General features: G+C 40.8%; 1 protein-coding gene across 8 annotated transcripts in view; it reads left to right on the plus strand.

Moving 5' to 3' along the window:
- Positions 1-7808, plus strand: part of hao2 (hydroxyacid oxidase 2 (long chain)) — a 60317-nt gene extending 52509 nt beyond the window's left edge. For 7 of the 8 annotated variants that reach the window (XM_087992772.1, XM_087992769.1, XM_087992773.1 and 4 more), the window contains 2 exons: positions 1437-1506; positions 7570-7808. In XM_087992772.1, the coding sequence (XP_087848898.1) occupies positions 1437-1506; positions 7570-7625 (126 nt within the window). In that variant the 3' untranslated portion in view covers positions 7626-7808. Of the gene's footprint in view, positions 1-1436; positions 1509-7569 lie in introns of those variants that run through there. The other variant, XR_015758853.1, reaches the window with a different exon arrangement.
- Positions 7809-17281: the final 9473 nt, after the last annotated feature.

Here is a 17281-nt window from a genome sequence, read left to right on the forward strand (position 1 = left end):
AATTGACCCAAGAGTTGGGAAGAGCGTGAGATTGGCTGTTAATGAACCATCACACCTAACTTTTATCAACTACCATCCACACTGAAGGAATGGAAGTAATTCAGTAAGCTTTGTGCAGGAGCAGACAACCAGACACAGACCATGTCGTGTCTGGGCCTACACACCAGAGTCTGGACTTAAATTACCTTCAAATTCCCTTGCCGCTGCACCAGTGTCATGCCCTTCTGTCACCTTTCGGCAATCGGTGTGAACTGACCAGCCCGCATTTTAAAATAAAATAAGAAATCCCGCAAGGGTGCTTTCCACTCATCTGCAAGTTGTATTGGCACCCGGAACTTAAGGGGCCCCATCAGGCCACCCCACCAGTGACAGACCTGGTAGCCTTACTATCACCGTAGCTCAGGAAGTCTAGGTACCTCAACACCCACATCACTGCCACACATGCAAGAATGTTTGTCACCAACACGTGGAAGCGATGTCAAAAAAGTGGCCAGAGGATTCTTGTGGTGAACCCTTCAAGCAGACTTGCTCCGCAAATGGCAGAACCTCTGCTGATCAGGCAGGACCAAGTTGAATTGAGGGGAAGCATAGACCTGAATCCTCACGGCAGCAGCAGCATTAATGTGTGGATGCTGCCCTGGAACATTCTCTTGATCTAAAGTTGGTGTTGGGATCTTGTACACAAGTAAAAATCTTTTGTGTCGGTGTCAATTTAGAGGGAACAATTAATCTCAGTTTTTCATGACCCACCAAGCACTCACCCTTATGACGCTCATTGACAAGAAAGCTGATCTCTTCAGTGATCCTGTCTTCAATGGATTTCTTGCCCATGCCAAAACCTCAGAGATCTGAGATCATAAACTTTCAGTTGCCCTGCCACAACTTCCCATCACTGAATATCACGCCCCCTGATTCATGAAAAGGAAAGGTTTGGAGGGGTATGGACCAAATGCAGCAGGTGAGACTCATTCAGTATGGGAACATGGTTGGCGTGAACTGGCTGTATAACTCTATGACTCAAATAGTGCTAACCCAGATAATAACAAACTGAGGGGACTGAAGTAATCTCTTGGAACTGAAGAAGTGGACTGCTGTAATATATGAATGCTATGTCAATCCCAAATATGCTGCAGAATTTCAGCAAGTTATTGTGCAACACATAAAATTTCTATTGAATTTATCTTGTTGCTTGTTTTGACCAGCACTGATGTTATGAAGAGTCGAGGATTACTTGGGTGACTCTGATATTGTGCCGTTCAACATCAGGATTTCTTTAAATATATTGAAACAGGCAAATAATATAGTGTCTATGCATTACGTCTTTTGTTGTACACCCAACATTATTTACTTATACAACTGGGAGATTTAATATTCTTGAATTACAGAATTTTGATTTAAATCAATTTGTAAACATTAATGTATTACTTTACTTTTAGGGAGAAGAAGGAGTCAAAGAAATTTTGCAGATTTTGAATGATGAATTTCGTTTATCAATGGCCTTGGCTGGTAAGTACATCCAGTCTTTGCTGACTGCAGCAGTGCAAGTTTACACATTGTGGAACGTGGCTTGAAATATAGCTCAGACTGAAGGATACATCGCTTTTGTTCCCTTGAGTGACTGTTAAAGATCAATAGGACACATAACCTTAGTGTATCCCATCCTACGAGCACTCTTGTGGCACTGTTGTACTGTCTGTAGTTATAGTCTAGTTAGAAGGTCTGGGTTCAAGTTCCACCTGTCCTGGAGTTTATCATAAGGTGTCCAAATAAGTTGCTTTAAAAAATTGCTATCCAATACTATTAATATAAGACCATAAAACATAGGAGCGGAAGTAAGGCATTTGGCCCATCGAGTCCACTCCGCCATTCAATCATGGCTGATGGGCATTTCAACTCCACTTACCCGCATTCTCCCCGTAGCCCTTAATATCTTCCCATCCTCACAAAGATGTGAGTTTGGCTGGTGTCACTGCTGAGTTAGAAACTCAGTTCCTACCCCAAAGACTTGAGTTCATGATGTAGATTTGAGATTCAGTGAACTACAGAATGAGTGATGTACTATCTTTCAGATAACATATGGAATATCCTGAGGCACTCTCTTGACATGCATACAAACATGGACTCCAAACCACGCTACTAATAATTTTACAGGTAGTGAGTCAGTTGGTCTGATTTGGTGTATTTTCTCTTCCTGTGGAGTTGTACCACACCTACATGAATCTAAAGAGTTGAGGCACAGAACCTAGGCTGTGATGATGCACAGGGATCATTCTACAGTTTAACAGGTTGAAATCCTGCAGTTTACCAGTGCACAGAACTGGAATAGTTGAGGAGAAAGCAAAGGTATAATTACGGCTAAGCTCTGTAAGTCCATAAGAAAGGAATAGAAGGATATGTTGACAGGGTTCGATAAAGAAAGGTGGCAGGAGCTCTTTCAGCACATTAACATGAGAATGGATCAGCTGGACCTAATCACGTCTATGCTATCAATACATGCAAATGAAATGAGGGTTCTCCTCATGTCTTGGCCAAATTTTATGAATTGACTAGCCTCTGTGATAGTGAGAACTTTAGAAGTATGCTGAAATAGATCATCCATTTGTCAATTCTGACTGAAGATTCTGCCTTATTTTTGCATTCACATGTAGAGTTTACCCAGACTTGAGGTTGGGAAGTTTCTGAAGTGTTCAATTCCTCTAAAGCATTTAATTGTCCTGGATATGGCCAGATATCAGAATGTGGAGCTAATATGTTGGTTGTGTTGGTGGGGAGAAAGAGTCCCTTGGCATTTTATAGCATGTTGCTTCTGCTGTTTAATATGCAAGCTGGTTTGTGTCATAACTTCACCATGTTGACACATCATTTTCATATATGTCAGGTGTTTTGGTACACTCTAGCGTGAAGGTAATGTTCGAGGGAGAAATATGTTGAGCTGTGAGTTCAAACGTTGCATTGAAATATAACCTTGTTGCTACTGATGATCCCACATATCCTCATGTATGTCCAGTTTTAATCTGCTAGATCTGTCTTGGATCTATCTCAATTAACACAGTGTTGTATCACCGAAGACAACTGTGGAGGTCCTCAATATGAAGATGCAAGCCATACAAAAGACAAAATATGAGGAGTAGACCAGGTGGCCTCTTGAACCTGCTCGTCCATTCAGTAACATCTGTTGGAGTTCTGAATTCCGTGATCCCACTTACCCAGAAAACCTTTGATTCCATTGCCTGAAAGGATTTATTTATCTCTGCCTTTAAAAAATGATCCCACTTTCACCATTTCCTGAAACATGGAGTTCCAAAGTCATAAAACCTTCAGGTAAACATGTTTCCCATCTCGGTGCTAAAAGAATGAGCTCCAATGTTTAAAGCACTGCCTTCTAGTTCTGGATTAACACGCACATCCTTTTCATATCCATCTTGCCAAGTCCATTCAGGATCTGATAAACTTAAATTAAGCAACTCTCAGTCTTCTGTGCGAGGTAGTCAGGCCTATCCTACCTGTTAGGAAAACCCACTCATCTGGATGTTAACTTAGTAAACCTCCTCTGGGCCACCTACAATGTATTTATGTCCTTCTTTTAATAGGGAGACCAACAGTGCACTCTATAATCAATATGCCATTGCCCTGTATATCTGAAGCATAACATCCTTACTTTTATGTTCAGTTCCTCTCTTAACAAAGAATAGTTTATCCCATTTACCCACCTTGCTGACGCATTGTACCAGCATAGTAACTTCTTGCAGCTCCTGCACCAGAACACTTGGATACCTCTGCACCTTGGAATTCTGCAGCTGCTCTCTATTTAAGTAGTACTCCACTTTTTCACCCTCCCTGCAAAAAATGAGCAACTTCACATTTTACCACATTAAACTCCATCAAGGCCAGATTTTGGCCACTCACATAACCTATCCACATCCTTCTGCAAACTTCTAACATCTTCTTCACAAAGTACCTCCCTACCTATCTTTGTGTCATATGTGAATTTATTTACTTTGTCTACACTACCCTCATATAAATCCTTGATGTTAATTATAAAAAGTTGAGGGCCCAGTCTCATAAGGACTGTGTGGTGGTCACTCCACCCAATACTATGATGGACAAATGCTTCTATGATAGTTATTGTGGTGAAGTACACTTTTGACTCATCTTGATTCAGTCACCAATTGCTGTGGAGTCAGCCTGACAGATATGGCCCTCAGGATTTGGTCAGCTTGTTCATTGATAGTGATGCCAAGTCATTCTAATTGGTGGAGATTTAATGTCTTCTACCAGAGTGCATTTCGTGTCTGTACCATCAACCTCTAAATAGTGTGCAACATGAAATGCACGATTCATCAGCTGAGAAGGATGTTAAGTGGCTATCAGTCGGTGGTTTCCTTGACTATGTTTGAGCTGCTGTCATGAGACTTTTGGAGCTAATGTTGAGGACTTCCTGGGCCTCTCCCTCCTGACTCTAAATCATTGTCCCGCCACATCTGTGACAGAATCTAGCTAGAGGACTAGTGACTGAGGAGTCCAAGATATTGGGTGAGAGCTATGATTCAGTGATTGTTACTTAATCAGGCTGTTGCTTGGCTAGTTTATTAAATACTTCTGCCAATCTTAGCAGAAGCCTCAGATGTTGATAAGGTGGACTTTGCAGAGTTGAATCTGATGCCTTGGTTGATGCTAGGTGGTTAGTACAGTTTTATTCTTACTAAACTATCTTGTAGCATTTTGGTACATTTGAGGAAGTTTCTAGGTCCTCTCATAACGTTCTTGGAAAGTGAAGCTCATTGCTGATATGTGTTTTTAGAGAAATTTAGTAATTTCACAATCTCCACCAACTGTGTTAGTATGGGTGGTGCGGTGTCTCCTTGTGTCTGCGTGGGTTTCCTCCCACAGCCCAAAGATGGGCAGGTTACGTGGATTGGCCGTGCTAAATTGCCCATAAAGTGTCCAGGGATGTCCAGGCTAGGTGGATTAGCCTTGGGTAATGCATGTTTACAGAGATAGGATAGGGTAAGTCTTGGATCTGAGTAGGATAATCTTCAAAGACTCGGTGTGAACTCAATGAGCTGAATGGCCTGCTTCCACACTGTAGGGATTCTGTGATTATACTTAATTAACTGTTTTTAAATTCCCCAGTGATGCTATTTGAATTGAATTAATCTATAAAAACTCCAGTTTTACAGATTGCTGGTCCAATATTATAAAGACTACACTATCATTCTGGATTGCATTCAGTAAATGATGATAATATTGAAGATTTTCCTGAAATAAAGAAAACAATTTTTTCTGAACAGTCCAAAAAAATGGAACCATTACCTCAGCAACCATCAGTTGACTGGACGATATTGTGTGTCTCCCGGAATCTGTGTTCTGCTATAAGGGGGTTTTGAATTGAGGTCACCAGCTGTAGTGTCATAAAAGCTGTATGTCATTCTCTTGTGACTGTCAAATAATGCAGAGGCTAATGACTAATTTGACTGGGAACCAGGATGTTGCAGCAATGAGGGGAGAAAACTCGAAAAATGAAGTACTACTTGCAATAGAATGAAGAATTGTGTAGATAGAACCACAGAAATGGTACAGCGCAATATTTGGCCCATCTTGTCCATCGCAACCATAAAACTTAAATTAGAGGAAACAAGCAAAGCAGACAGATATGCTGTTGGAATGCATGTATGATAACCTGAGGACAGAGACTAATACAGTTGATGGCCTCAGGCACAAGCTGTCACATGGGGTGATGACAAAATGGCCATAATGGAGATCTGGCTTAAATGTCGATAAGAATAGACACTAAACATTCTCGGCTATAATGTATTCAGGAGCTCCCTGGGTGACAAACGAAATAGAAGTCAAAATAAGCAGTGAAATGTCAAATGTTAGTGAAGAATATAATCAAACAGCAGGCAAAATACACAGAGTTGACGAGAGATTGAATCAATACTCATAATCTCGCTGACACTTGTTCTGGTTGCTTGGAGACAAAGGCATGATAGAGGAAAAAGAAACGAACTTGCATAAATACACAAGATATATTGATGAGGTCTGAACAAAGCAGATGATATTTAATCCTCACTTGCACCTTAGACAGAAAATAATAAAGTACAGGTGCACATGTATCTTTGATTCCATGCAACTAAATGGTAGGTGTTTTGCTCTTAACAAAAGTAGTATTGTGAGTATATTTAGTCTCCTGAACTTTTATAAATTCTGTGTACAAACTTAAACCATAATTACTTTGGGTACAAACTCAATAGAAGCAAGAAGTTAAATAGCATATGAAAGCATAATTCATACAGTTTTAACACAATGCAATCTAAATTGCCAGGCTTCAATATAACCCCATGTTTTGCAATACATTGGTTAATCAGTTTTTCTAACTTATTGACAAAAATTCTCCAATTTCTGCTGAGTGATTTCATGATTATTTCTTAATAAATTGACAGCAAAAAATCCTTATGAATGATGGTATATTTGCTTCAATCATGCATATATCCAGATTTATTAAAGATAAAGCTGCACATGAACTTTATTAACACCTTGGATAGTAATACATTGCATAACAATTTTTAAAATCTTCTATGTGTTGCCCAATAAAGCTTGCAAGTTTGTTATTTGCAATAAACTATCATGCATAACATTTGAAATGATCTGCATAACATGTCTTCAGATGATTGCATCCTGAAGTGCACTTTCCAACACTAGTTAGAAAGATAGGAGCAGGACTAGACCAGTTAGCATCTATAGTTGCTCTGTTGTTCAATTAGGTCATGGCTGATCTTCAATCTCAAGGCCAGTAGCCTATACTATCCTCATACCCCTTAAATATCTTTTCTGTGAGGGGAAGCAATGGCCTAGTGGTATTACCGCTAGACTATTAATCCAGAAGCACAGCTCATGATCTGGGGACCTGGGTCCAAATCCTGCCATGGCACATGGTACAATTTGCATTCAATAAAACAAAATCTGGAATTAAGGGTCAAATGTTGATTGTTAGAAAAATCCATCTGGGTCATTAATGTCCTTTAGGGAAGGAAATCTGTCATTCTTACCTGGTATGGCCTACATGTGACTACAGACCTCCAGTAAAGTGGTTGACTCATAACTGTTCTCGAGCCGTTAGGGATAGGCAGTAAATGCTGGCCAAACCAGAGATGCCCTTGTCCCGTGAGTGAATAAAAAGAAACGATCTAGAAATGTTTCACTGTCTGGATTGAACATAACAGGGCCTGTACTGCTTTTTGGGATTCAGAATTCCAAAGTTTCACCAGCCTTTGGGTGATGAAATTCTGTTTCATCTCAGGCCTAGGTGGTCTACCTCTTATTCTGAGACTGCTTCCTGGGTTGTAGATTCTGTGAAACAGAGGAACATCTTTCATGCTGTGTGCCAACACTGAATAGTGCCACTTGTAGGACATTTTCCATTCAAAGTTCTGTTCTCAGATCAGCCAGGAATTGTTTGATATTGTGTAAGACAGAAGCTTTTTTTAAATTATTGCATAGCATGTGATAGCAGCAGTTTAATTCACTTGAGTTTTATTTAACATCACCAATGTCTTGTCTCCAATTCAGGTTGCAGAAATATTTCTGAGATCAACAGGAACCTTGTTCAATTTTCCAAGCTTTAGAATGATTCCTTAAGAGAAATGAAATAGTACTGCACATCTGAGCTTGGGACACATTTGCTGGAAGATCAATATATCTCAAAAGAAAAAATCATTGTGGACAAATTTGGACCTAGTTGAAAAACACTGTAACCAAGGCAAATAAACAAATCAGAATATTGTGAATAACTTCTATTTCGTAATATAAGTCTTGAAGTATGCCTGTTGGATGAATTAATTCTCTTCCTTTTGACATGTATAAATGTTCTTTACTTGATCACTTAAACTGCAGCATTGATACTGCTGTTAGCCTTGCATTGGTAAATCAACTAGGAGAAAGTGAGGACTGCAGATGCTGGAGATCAGAGCTTAAAAATGTGTTGCTGGAAAAGCGCAGCAGGTCAGGCAGCATCAACGGAACAGGAGAATCGACATTTTGGGCATAAGCCCTTCTTCAGGAAGAAGACCTTTCCTGAAGAAGGGCTTATGCCCGAAACGTCAATTCTCTTGCTCCTTTGATGCTGCCTGACCTGCTGTGCTTTTCCAGCAACACATTTTTAAGCTTTGCATTGGTAAATGTTCTTTTCGCAAACCCTTCTTCCTCTCCCTTTAAAAAAAAATCATATGTTTAAGCGAATCTTTGGTCATCGCTTCAAACCTCGCCTTCTTTGGCACAGTATCCTTTTTCCTACCAGTACTTAATATGACTATTAAGTGATTTGGGACTTTATTTTGTGTCATGAGTGTATTACAAATGTGAGTTATTGTTTTTACTGGAGCGCAGCCACTGTGTGAAGCTTAGATACATTTTGTCAGTTATATTCTGTTCAAAGCCCAAAGCTGAATGATGGAACCAGGTGGTTTGTGGTGCATATGGGAGTTACTTCTCATTACCTTTTCAGCTTTATGACTTGAGTTTGATTTCAGCCCAGCTAGGGAAGATGTAAAGTTCCTTTAGTGGAAGATTGGGTAGCAGTGTCTTTCAGAATAATATATTTCAACTCTGGAATCCAGTATTCACCTTTTAATGTGATTTCTTCAGACTTCCAAAGATTATGACTTAAAATATAAAATGACAATGAATACACTATATTTTCAATGCATCTTTGGAGCAAGCAATGAAATAATTCCCCTGATAATTGAGACTGAGACGAATATGATCAAGAGGTTCTGACAAGATCATGAACTTGAAAGGAAAAGATTGAATGTTTAATATAATTAACATCTCACTAACATTTGCATTACATCCTGTAATGCACTCAAAACTGTAATTAAATGCGTAAACACATTGGTGAGCTTTATCAGTTGAGTTTGTAACTATAGCAGTTATTACAATTATTATGTATTTTGCCAAATGGTTTGGACTGAATGACAAAATGTGTGATCAGAAGGAAATAATTTACTAGGAAAAGCTATCCTGATATTTACAATGCTATATCTATTTCAAAACTGTTAATACTTGTTTTTAAAATCACAATAATATTGGAAATTAAAACTTCTCAGACAGTAATTCAGATAGATTTCCTTCCAATTATTGGAAGTTACATTTACAGAACACAACACAAGTAAGGAATAAAGGTAATTAGAATTTCTGAATGTTATAATAAACTGTTTTTTGGGTTAAATATATTTGAGCATATTGAACCTCACTATGCAATTTTAGTTCAGTTCGTAAGACTCAGCCACTTATGCGGTTGCTAAGTGTTTTAATATAACATTAACTTTAGCTCAGATTGTTAAATAAATTCTGTGCAACTTCTTACCTGGCTGAATATAGTAATGTCAAAAATAGCTTTAAGACAAATTGCATTTCTATAGCATGGTTTATGTGAGGAAAATGTCTCTGAGCAGTTAACTGAATAGAAGAAATGTGGTCACTGCCAGAAAGTAATAAAAGAAATAGAAGCTCGTTCAAGTTAAGTTAACCAAGTAGACACAGACTAGGTTATTAGCAAAGGCTTTTGAAAGCAGGATAAGGTAACAAAGTAGAATCATTTATATAGGGAGTTGCTGAGGAAAGACCAATGTGGTCGAAACATTGTGCACAGATATTACATGGAGAGGCTGAGTTATAAAGAGGAGCCTGAGAGGGGACTGAGGATGGAGGAGCTTAAAGTGAAGGATCACTGAAGTATGTGAAAAGCTGGGAGCAGTTGAACTGAGGGATTTTATGAACTAGATCGATAGGGCAAATGGAACCAGTGCCATTTGGGGAGGATAGAGTTTATAGGACTGCAGGATTTTGAGAAGGAAAAATACAGCCTACCCTTTTCTCAATTCTATTAAATGGAGAAAGCCAGATCTAGCATTAAAGAAACAAACTGTCATTTAGGGAAGTCCGACTTTAATAAGCTATGGATGCTAAATTTTCAAACATTTTACTTAAGATAAAGAATCATGTTGCTTTTTGAATTACCATTATCCATAGATTCATTTAAAAAATTTCTACATCTGAAGTTTATTCAAGGTTATCTTCAAATTATGTTTACTTAAGCAGCAGTTGCTGGTCAGCTGAAATGATGTGTTTGCAATGAGTCTGCTTTGTCGCTGGAGCAGTATTTTTTCATTTTGTAATATTCTGTGATTAATCAATCGATAAAAAAATCAGTTTAATGGTATACTTGAGATGCAAACTTGATGTACTGTGGGACAAGACACATTTATAAAGAACATCAGCGCCATATGCTGGTGACAAACAGTAGCGCAAAATAAAATATTCCCATAATATTGCATATATAGAGCCATATAGTCATACAGTACAGAAATCTCATCCATGCCAACCAAGTTTCCCTAATTAAGCCAGTCCCTCTTGCCTGCATTTGGCTCATATCACTCTAAACCTTTCCTATTCATGTTCCCTATCCAAATGTCTTTAAACGTTGTAACTGTACCTCCATTTACCACTTCCTCTGGCAGTTCATTCCACATATACAGCACCCTGTGTGTGAAAAAGTTGCTCCTCAGGTCCTTATAAATCTTTCTCCTCTCGCCTTAAAACTATGCCCTCAAGTTTTGAATTCCCCCACTCTTCTGAAAAGACCTTTGCTAGTCACCTTATCTATGCCCCTCATGATTTTATAAACCTCTATAAGTTCACCCCTCAACCTCCAATGCTCCAATGAAAGATGCCCCAGTCTATCCAGCTTCTCCTTATAACTCAAATCCTCCAGCCAGGCAACATCCTGGTAAATCTTTTCTGAACAGTCTCCAGTTTAATAATATTATTCCTATAGCAGGGCAACCAGAACTGCACAGAGAACTCCAGAAGAGGTCTCACCAATGTCCTGCATAACGTCCCTTCTCCTATACTCAATGGTCTGAGCAATGAAAGCAAGCATGCTAAATGCCTTTTTAATTTTATTCCTGATGAAGGGCTTTTGCCCGAAACGTCAATTTCGAAGCTCCTCGGATCCTGCCTGAATTGCTATGCTCTTCCAGCACCACTGATCCAGAATTTTTAATGACCCTGTCTACCTGTGATGCAACTTTCAAAGAACTATGTATCCGCACCCCTAGGTGTGTCTGTTCTACAACACTTCCAAGGGCCCAACCATTAACTGTATAAGTCCTGCCCTTGTTGTTTTACCAAAAGGCAGTACCTCACATGTATCCAAATCAACTTCTTCTATCTCAGCCCACGGGCTAAAGTTTCAAGATCCCTCTGTTATCTTAGATAACCTTCTTCACTGTCAACTATACCAACAATTTTGGTGTAATTGGCAAACTGACTAATCATGCCTCCTCAATACTCATCCAAATAGTTTATATAAATGTCAAACAATAGTGGGCCCAGCACTGATCTCTGTGGAACACCGCTCATCACAGGCCTCCAGTCCGATAATCCACCTTCCACCACCACTCGCTGTCTGCCACCATCAAGCCAATTTTGTACCCTTTGCATTGAAATAAATGCAGCTTAATTCGTCACAGTTACCTTGTTATCAGATATGCTCTTGCCTCCCTTGTCTAATTAACTTGTTCTCTTTAACTTCAGAATCATCTTCGTCTGTCTTTCTATTCTCACTCGTACTTAGGATCCCCCAATCAATTTAAAGACTCCCGAGTAGAACCAGCGAATCTCCCAGCCAGGTTATCAGTTCCCTCTCAATGGATCTGCAGCTTGCTCTAAGCCTTTGGGCTCTCCACCTGGGGTGGGGTGGGGTGGGGGTGGAGTGGTGGATGGAATTTTAAATTACTCCACTACAATAGCATGTGGTAGTTTGGGTGATTTTTCAGTTGTTTTCAGTGAGGTACAAGATACGACACATGAAAATACTTACTCTTGATGTGCCAATTACATCAAATTATCCTTCTGTTGTGGTTAATAGTGCAGTAAGTGGGTAAATGCTGCAACTTCATGTCCCTTACCATGGATTTTAATACCGAGTACATCCTTGAAGTTTTGTCATTATGCAGCCAGGAGTGGGGGGTGGGGGTGGGGTTGGGGGAGCAACAGCTTCTGATTTCAGTGTTTAATTGCATAGATTCAGACTGAGGTTGCTATCTGATTTGTTCCATAATATTGATTGTTTGCCTCACCTTTATTCTTAGCTCTGGGGGTTCAACTGTAAACCATATCTATTCAACAAATGAGGATGAAGAATGCAAACAGTTTTACAGATCAGTCCTCCAGTACTTTTTGCAAGTTGTTCGCCTAAATCTCAAAGGCACTGAAACATTCCCTTTAAAGAATCAGATATTTTGATTGTTCCAATTAAATAGCCAATCACCCTGCTGATCACAAATATTTTTAAAACGATCAGAGATGACACACCACTGGAGCAGATGGATTTGAACGCAAGCCTCCTGGGGCAGAAATTGGCTTCAGAAGACCATAGGAGCAGAAATCCATTCAGCCCATCAAATCTACTCCACCATTCAATCATGGCCAGTAGGTTTCTCAACTCTATTCTCCCACTTTCTCCCCGTAACGTCTAATCTCCTTGACAATCAATAACTTATTTATCTCTGTCTTCAATCTCCTCAATGACCTGGCCTCCTGTCCTTCTTTGGCAGCGAATTCCCTAGGCTCACCACTCTCTGGCTGAAGTCGTTTCTCCTCATCTCTGTTCTAAAGGGTCTTCCCTTTATTCTAAGGCTGTGCCATTGGGTCCTAGTCTCTCCTGCTAATGGAAACATCTTCCCAACATCCACTCTGTCCAGGACATTCAGCATTCTGTAAGTTTCAATTAAATCCCCCCCTCATCCTTCTAAACTCTATCACATATAGACCCAGAATCCTCAAACATTCCTCATACATTAAGCCTTTCATTTCTGGTATCATTTTTGTGAAACTCCTCTGGACCCGCTCCAGGGCCAGTATGTCCTTCCTGAGATATGGTGCCTAAAATTGCTCATGATATTCTAAATGTGGCCTGACCAGAGCCTTACAGAGCGTGAGAAGTACATCCTTGCTTTTATATTCAAGTCCTCTCAAAATAAATGCCATCATTTTATTTGCCTTCCTAACTACCAACTCAACCTGCGACTTTATCTTGAGGGAATCCTGGACTAGAACTCCCAAGACCCTTTGCAATTCAGATTTCCGAATTTTTCTCCCCAGTTAGTAAATAGTCCATCTACTAATCTTCCTACCAAAGTGCATGACCTCACACTTTCCCACATTGTACGCCATCTGCCATTTGTTTGCCCACTGTCCCAACCTATCTAAACCCTTCTGCAGCTTCCCCACCTCCTCAATATTACCTGTCCCTCCACCTATCTTTGTATCATCTACAAATGTAGCCAGAATGCCCTCAATTTCTTCATCCGGATCATTAATGTATAAAATGGAAAGTTGTGTTCCAACACTGAGCCTTGCAGAACACCAGTTGTCATCGGCTGCCATCTGAGAACCTTTTATCCCTACTTCCTGCTTTTTGCCAGACAGACAAGCTTTTATCCATGCTAGTACCTTACCTCTAACACCATGGGCCCTTACCTTACTCAGTAGCCTCCTGTGCGGCATCTTGTCAAAGGCCTTCTGGAAGTTGAAGTAGCCAACATACATTGGCTCTGCTTGGTCTAACCTGCTCATTACCTCTACAAAGAATTATAATAGATTTATCAGGCATGACCTCCCCTTAATGAAACCATTTTGACTTTGCCCTATTTTGCCATGCACTTCCAAGTATTCAAAAATCTCATCCTTCACAATGGACTCCAAAATCTTACCAATGACTAAGGTCAGGCTAATCAGCCTATAATTTGCCATCTTCTGCCTTACTCCCTTTTTAAACAGGGGGGTTACATTAGTGATTTTCCAGTCCTCCAGGACCCTCCCTGACTCCAGTGATACCTGAAAGATCACTACTAACACCTCCACTGCCTCTTCAGCTATCTCCTTCAGAACGCTGAGGTGTTTACACTACCAGTGCACTACAAGAACCCACCCCCACAATGTATACATTGTGGAAAACTTATATCTTGACACCATGGGATAGCAAAGAAGGAGCCCATTCTGTCTATTCAGTCTGCACCAGCTTTTTAATGAAAAACAATCCTCTTCGTCCTATTTATCTGCTGTCCCACTGGATTCCTGCATTATTTTTGTCCGTCAAGTAATTATGCAATTCTCTTTTCAAGGCTACCAGTGAATCTTTATCCATATGACTGCATTCCCAAATCCTAACAACTTTGTTGCAAAATAAATGTCTTTTTTCTCCTGTTACATATGGTTCTTCTAGGTAAAAATAATGACTGCATATGCTGGAAACCAGATTCTGGATTAGTGGTGCTGGAAGAGCACAGCAGTTCAGGCAGCATCCGAGGAGCAGTAAAATCGACGTTTCGGGCAAAAGCCCTTCATCAGGAATTAAAAAAAAGGGAAAAAGCCCATCATCAGGAATAAAAAAAGGGCTTTTGCCCGAAATGTCGATTTTACTGCTCCACGGATGCCGCCTGAACTGCTGTGCTCTTCCAGCACCACTAATCCAGAACATATGGTTCTTCTGCCAGTCATGTTTAAATCTATGCCCTCTGGTTATTTTTATTAAATCATAACTTCAAGTGGAATTTGCTGCTTCATTGAAAAACAGTTAGCAAATAATGTAAATAAAGGGATTGTGAGAACTCCATCTCTCTAATGTATTGTTACAATGAAAACTAAAGTTTGCAAAATTAATAATAAATATCAGAGCTCCCTATATGTTAAACAGTTGAAAGAAATGCTCTCTGGTATTAACTTTTCAGTCATTGAAAACACCTCTGTGTTTACTCTATTTAAATCCTTCAGGACTCTAAATGTCTTTGTCAAGTCTCCTGTAAGTAGAACACCAGTTTCAACATTCTGTGCTATCCCTCAACTTCTGAAACCTTTTGAAGGAATCTTTTTCGGACCTTCCCTGAAGTCTTTGTGACCTTCCTAAGAGCTAGCACCTAGATTTCACCATAAATTCTTTTATTCATTGACAAGATGTTAGCATTACTATGCCCATCCCTAATTGCCCTTGATCTGCTGTCTTGACCCATTGCAATTTTTTGCGGTGTAGGTAAACCCCACAATGCTGACAGAAAGACAGTTTCAGGATTCAGAAAACCAAATGGCAAGAATCAAGTCTGGAGAAAGCCAGGTCCCTTACTCATCATGAACTGAAGACACAAGAACTGTCATCAATTCACTGGCTCACACAGTTTTTAAATAAATCAGTCAACATGTAAAACAGCACAACCTCCTGCATCCCAACTATCCCTAATAATGCTAACGCTCCATGAACCCTTGACAGTGCTCACTCCCTTCATCATCCCAACAATACTCACTCCTTGACGATACTCAAACCTGACAATGCTAACTCGCCAACAATACTCACCCCCCCCGACAATACTCACCCCCAACAATACACACTCCCTGACAATACTCACCCTCGACAATATTCAATCCCCAACAATACTCACCCCCCTGGCAATACTCACTCCCCGACAATGCTCACCCCCCGACAATACTCAATCCCTGACAATATTCAGCCCCCAACAATACTCACCTCCCTGACAAACTCACTCCCTGACAATACTCAGTCCCCGACAAACTCACTCCTCGACAGTAGTCACTCCCCGACAATACTCACCTCCTGACAATACTTACCCCCGACAAGTCACCCCCCCAACAATGCATGCACCCTGATAATAATCAACCCCAACAATACTCATTCCCCCTGACAATACTCGCACCGACAATACTCACTCCCTGACAATACACACCCCATACAATACTCACTCCCAGAAAATAGTCACCCTCGCCAATAGTCACACCTGACAACATTCACACCCCTGATAATACTCACCACCCAACAATACTCACCCCTTGACAATACTCACTCCCCGACAATATTCATCACCCTGACAATACTCACCCTCCGAAATACTAACCCCCAATAATACTCACTCCCCGACAATACTCACCGCCACGACTATAGTCACTCCCTGACAGTACAACTTCCCGACAATACTCACCTCCGACAATATTCACTTTGTAACAATACTCACCCCCAACAAAAGTCACCCCCCAACAATACATACACCTGATAGTACTCATCCCCCTCAACAATACTCATACCCACCAACAATATTCACTCTTCTACACCCCAACAATACTCACACCCCAACAATACTCACTCCCTGACAATACTGACCCCCATAAAATACTCACCCCCCCGACAATACTCCCCACCTAACAATACTCACCTCCCAACAATACTCACACCCCGACAATCCTCACCCCACTACAGTACTCACATGCTGACAATCTTCACCCCCCGACAATATTCACACCCTGGGAATACTCACTCCCGACAATATTCACTCCCAGAAAATACTCACCCACTGACAATACTCACCTCCGACAATACTCACCCCCTGGCAATACTCACTCCCCGACAATACTCACTCCCCAACAATACTCACCCTCTGACAATGCCCACACCCCGACAATACTCACTACCCGACAAAATTCACCTCCCCGACAATACACACCCCCTGGCAATAATCACTCCCCGACAATACTCAACCCCCGACAATACTCACTCTCTGACAATACTCTCACCCCAACAATACGCACCCACGAGAATAGACAATAGGTGCAGGAGTAGGCCAATCTGCCCTTCGAGCCTGCACCACCATTCAATATGATCAAGGCTGATCATTCTTAATCAGTATCCCGTACTCACCCCCCCCAACAATACTCACTTCCCGACAATACTCACACCTCTACAATACTCACACCCTGATAATACTCACTCCCAGACAATCCTCACCCCTGACAATACTCACACTGACAATACTTACCCCACGACAATACTCACACACTAACAATACTCATTCCCTGACAATACTCACTCCCTGACAGTATTCACTTCCGGACAATCCTCACCCCCGACAATACTCATTCCCTGATAATAATCACCTTCCATTGATGGGTGTTCAGAAGAGGTTTACAAGAATGATCCCAGGGACAAAAGAGTAAGGGCAGCATGGTGGCTCAGTGGTTTGCAGTGCTGCCTCACAGCGCTAGGGACCTGGGTCCAATTCCAGCCTCGGGTGGCTGTCTGTGTAGAGTTTGCACATTCTCCCATGCCTGCATGGGATTTCTATGGATGCTCCAGTTTCCTCCCACAGTCTAAAGATGTGAAGGTTAGGTGAATTGGCCATGCTAAATTGCCCGTAGTGTGCTGGATTGTAGGGTAGGG

This window comes from Chiloscyllium plagiosum, unplaced genomic scaffold (assembly GCF_037043375.1).
Source record: "Chiloscyllium plagiosum isolate Xiang-an unplaced genomic scaffold, Cpla_swu_hap1 HiC_scaffold_12, whole genome shotgun sequence".
NCBI lineage: Eukaryota > Metazoa > Chordata > Chondrichthyes > Orectolobiformes > Hemiscylliidae > Chiloscyllium > Chiloscyllium plagiosum.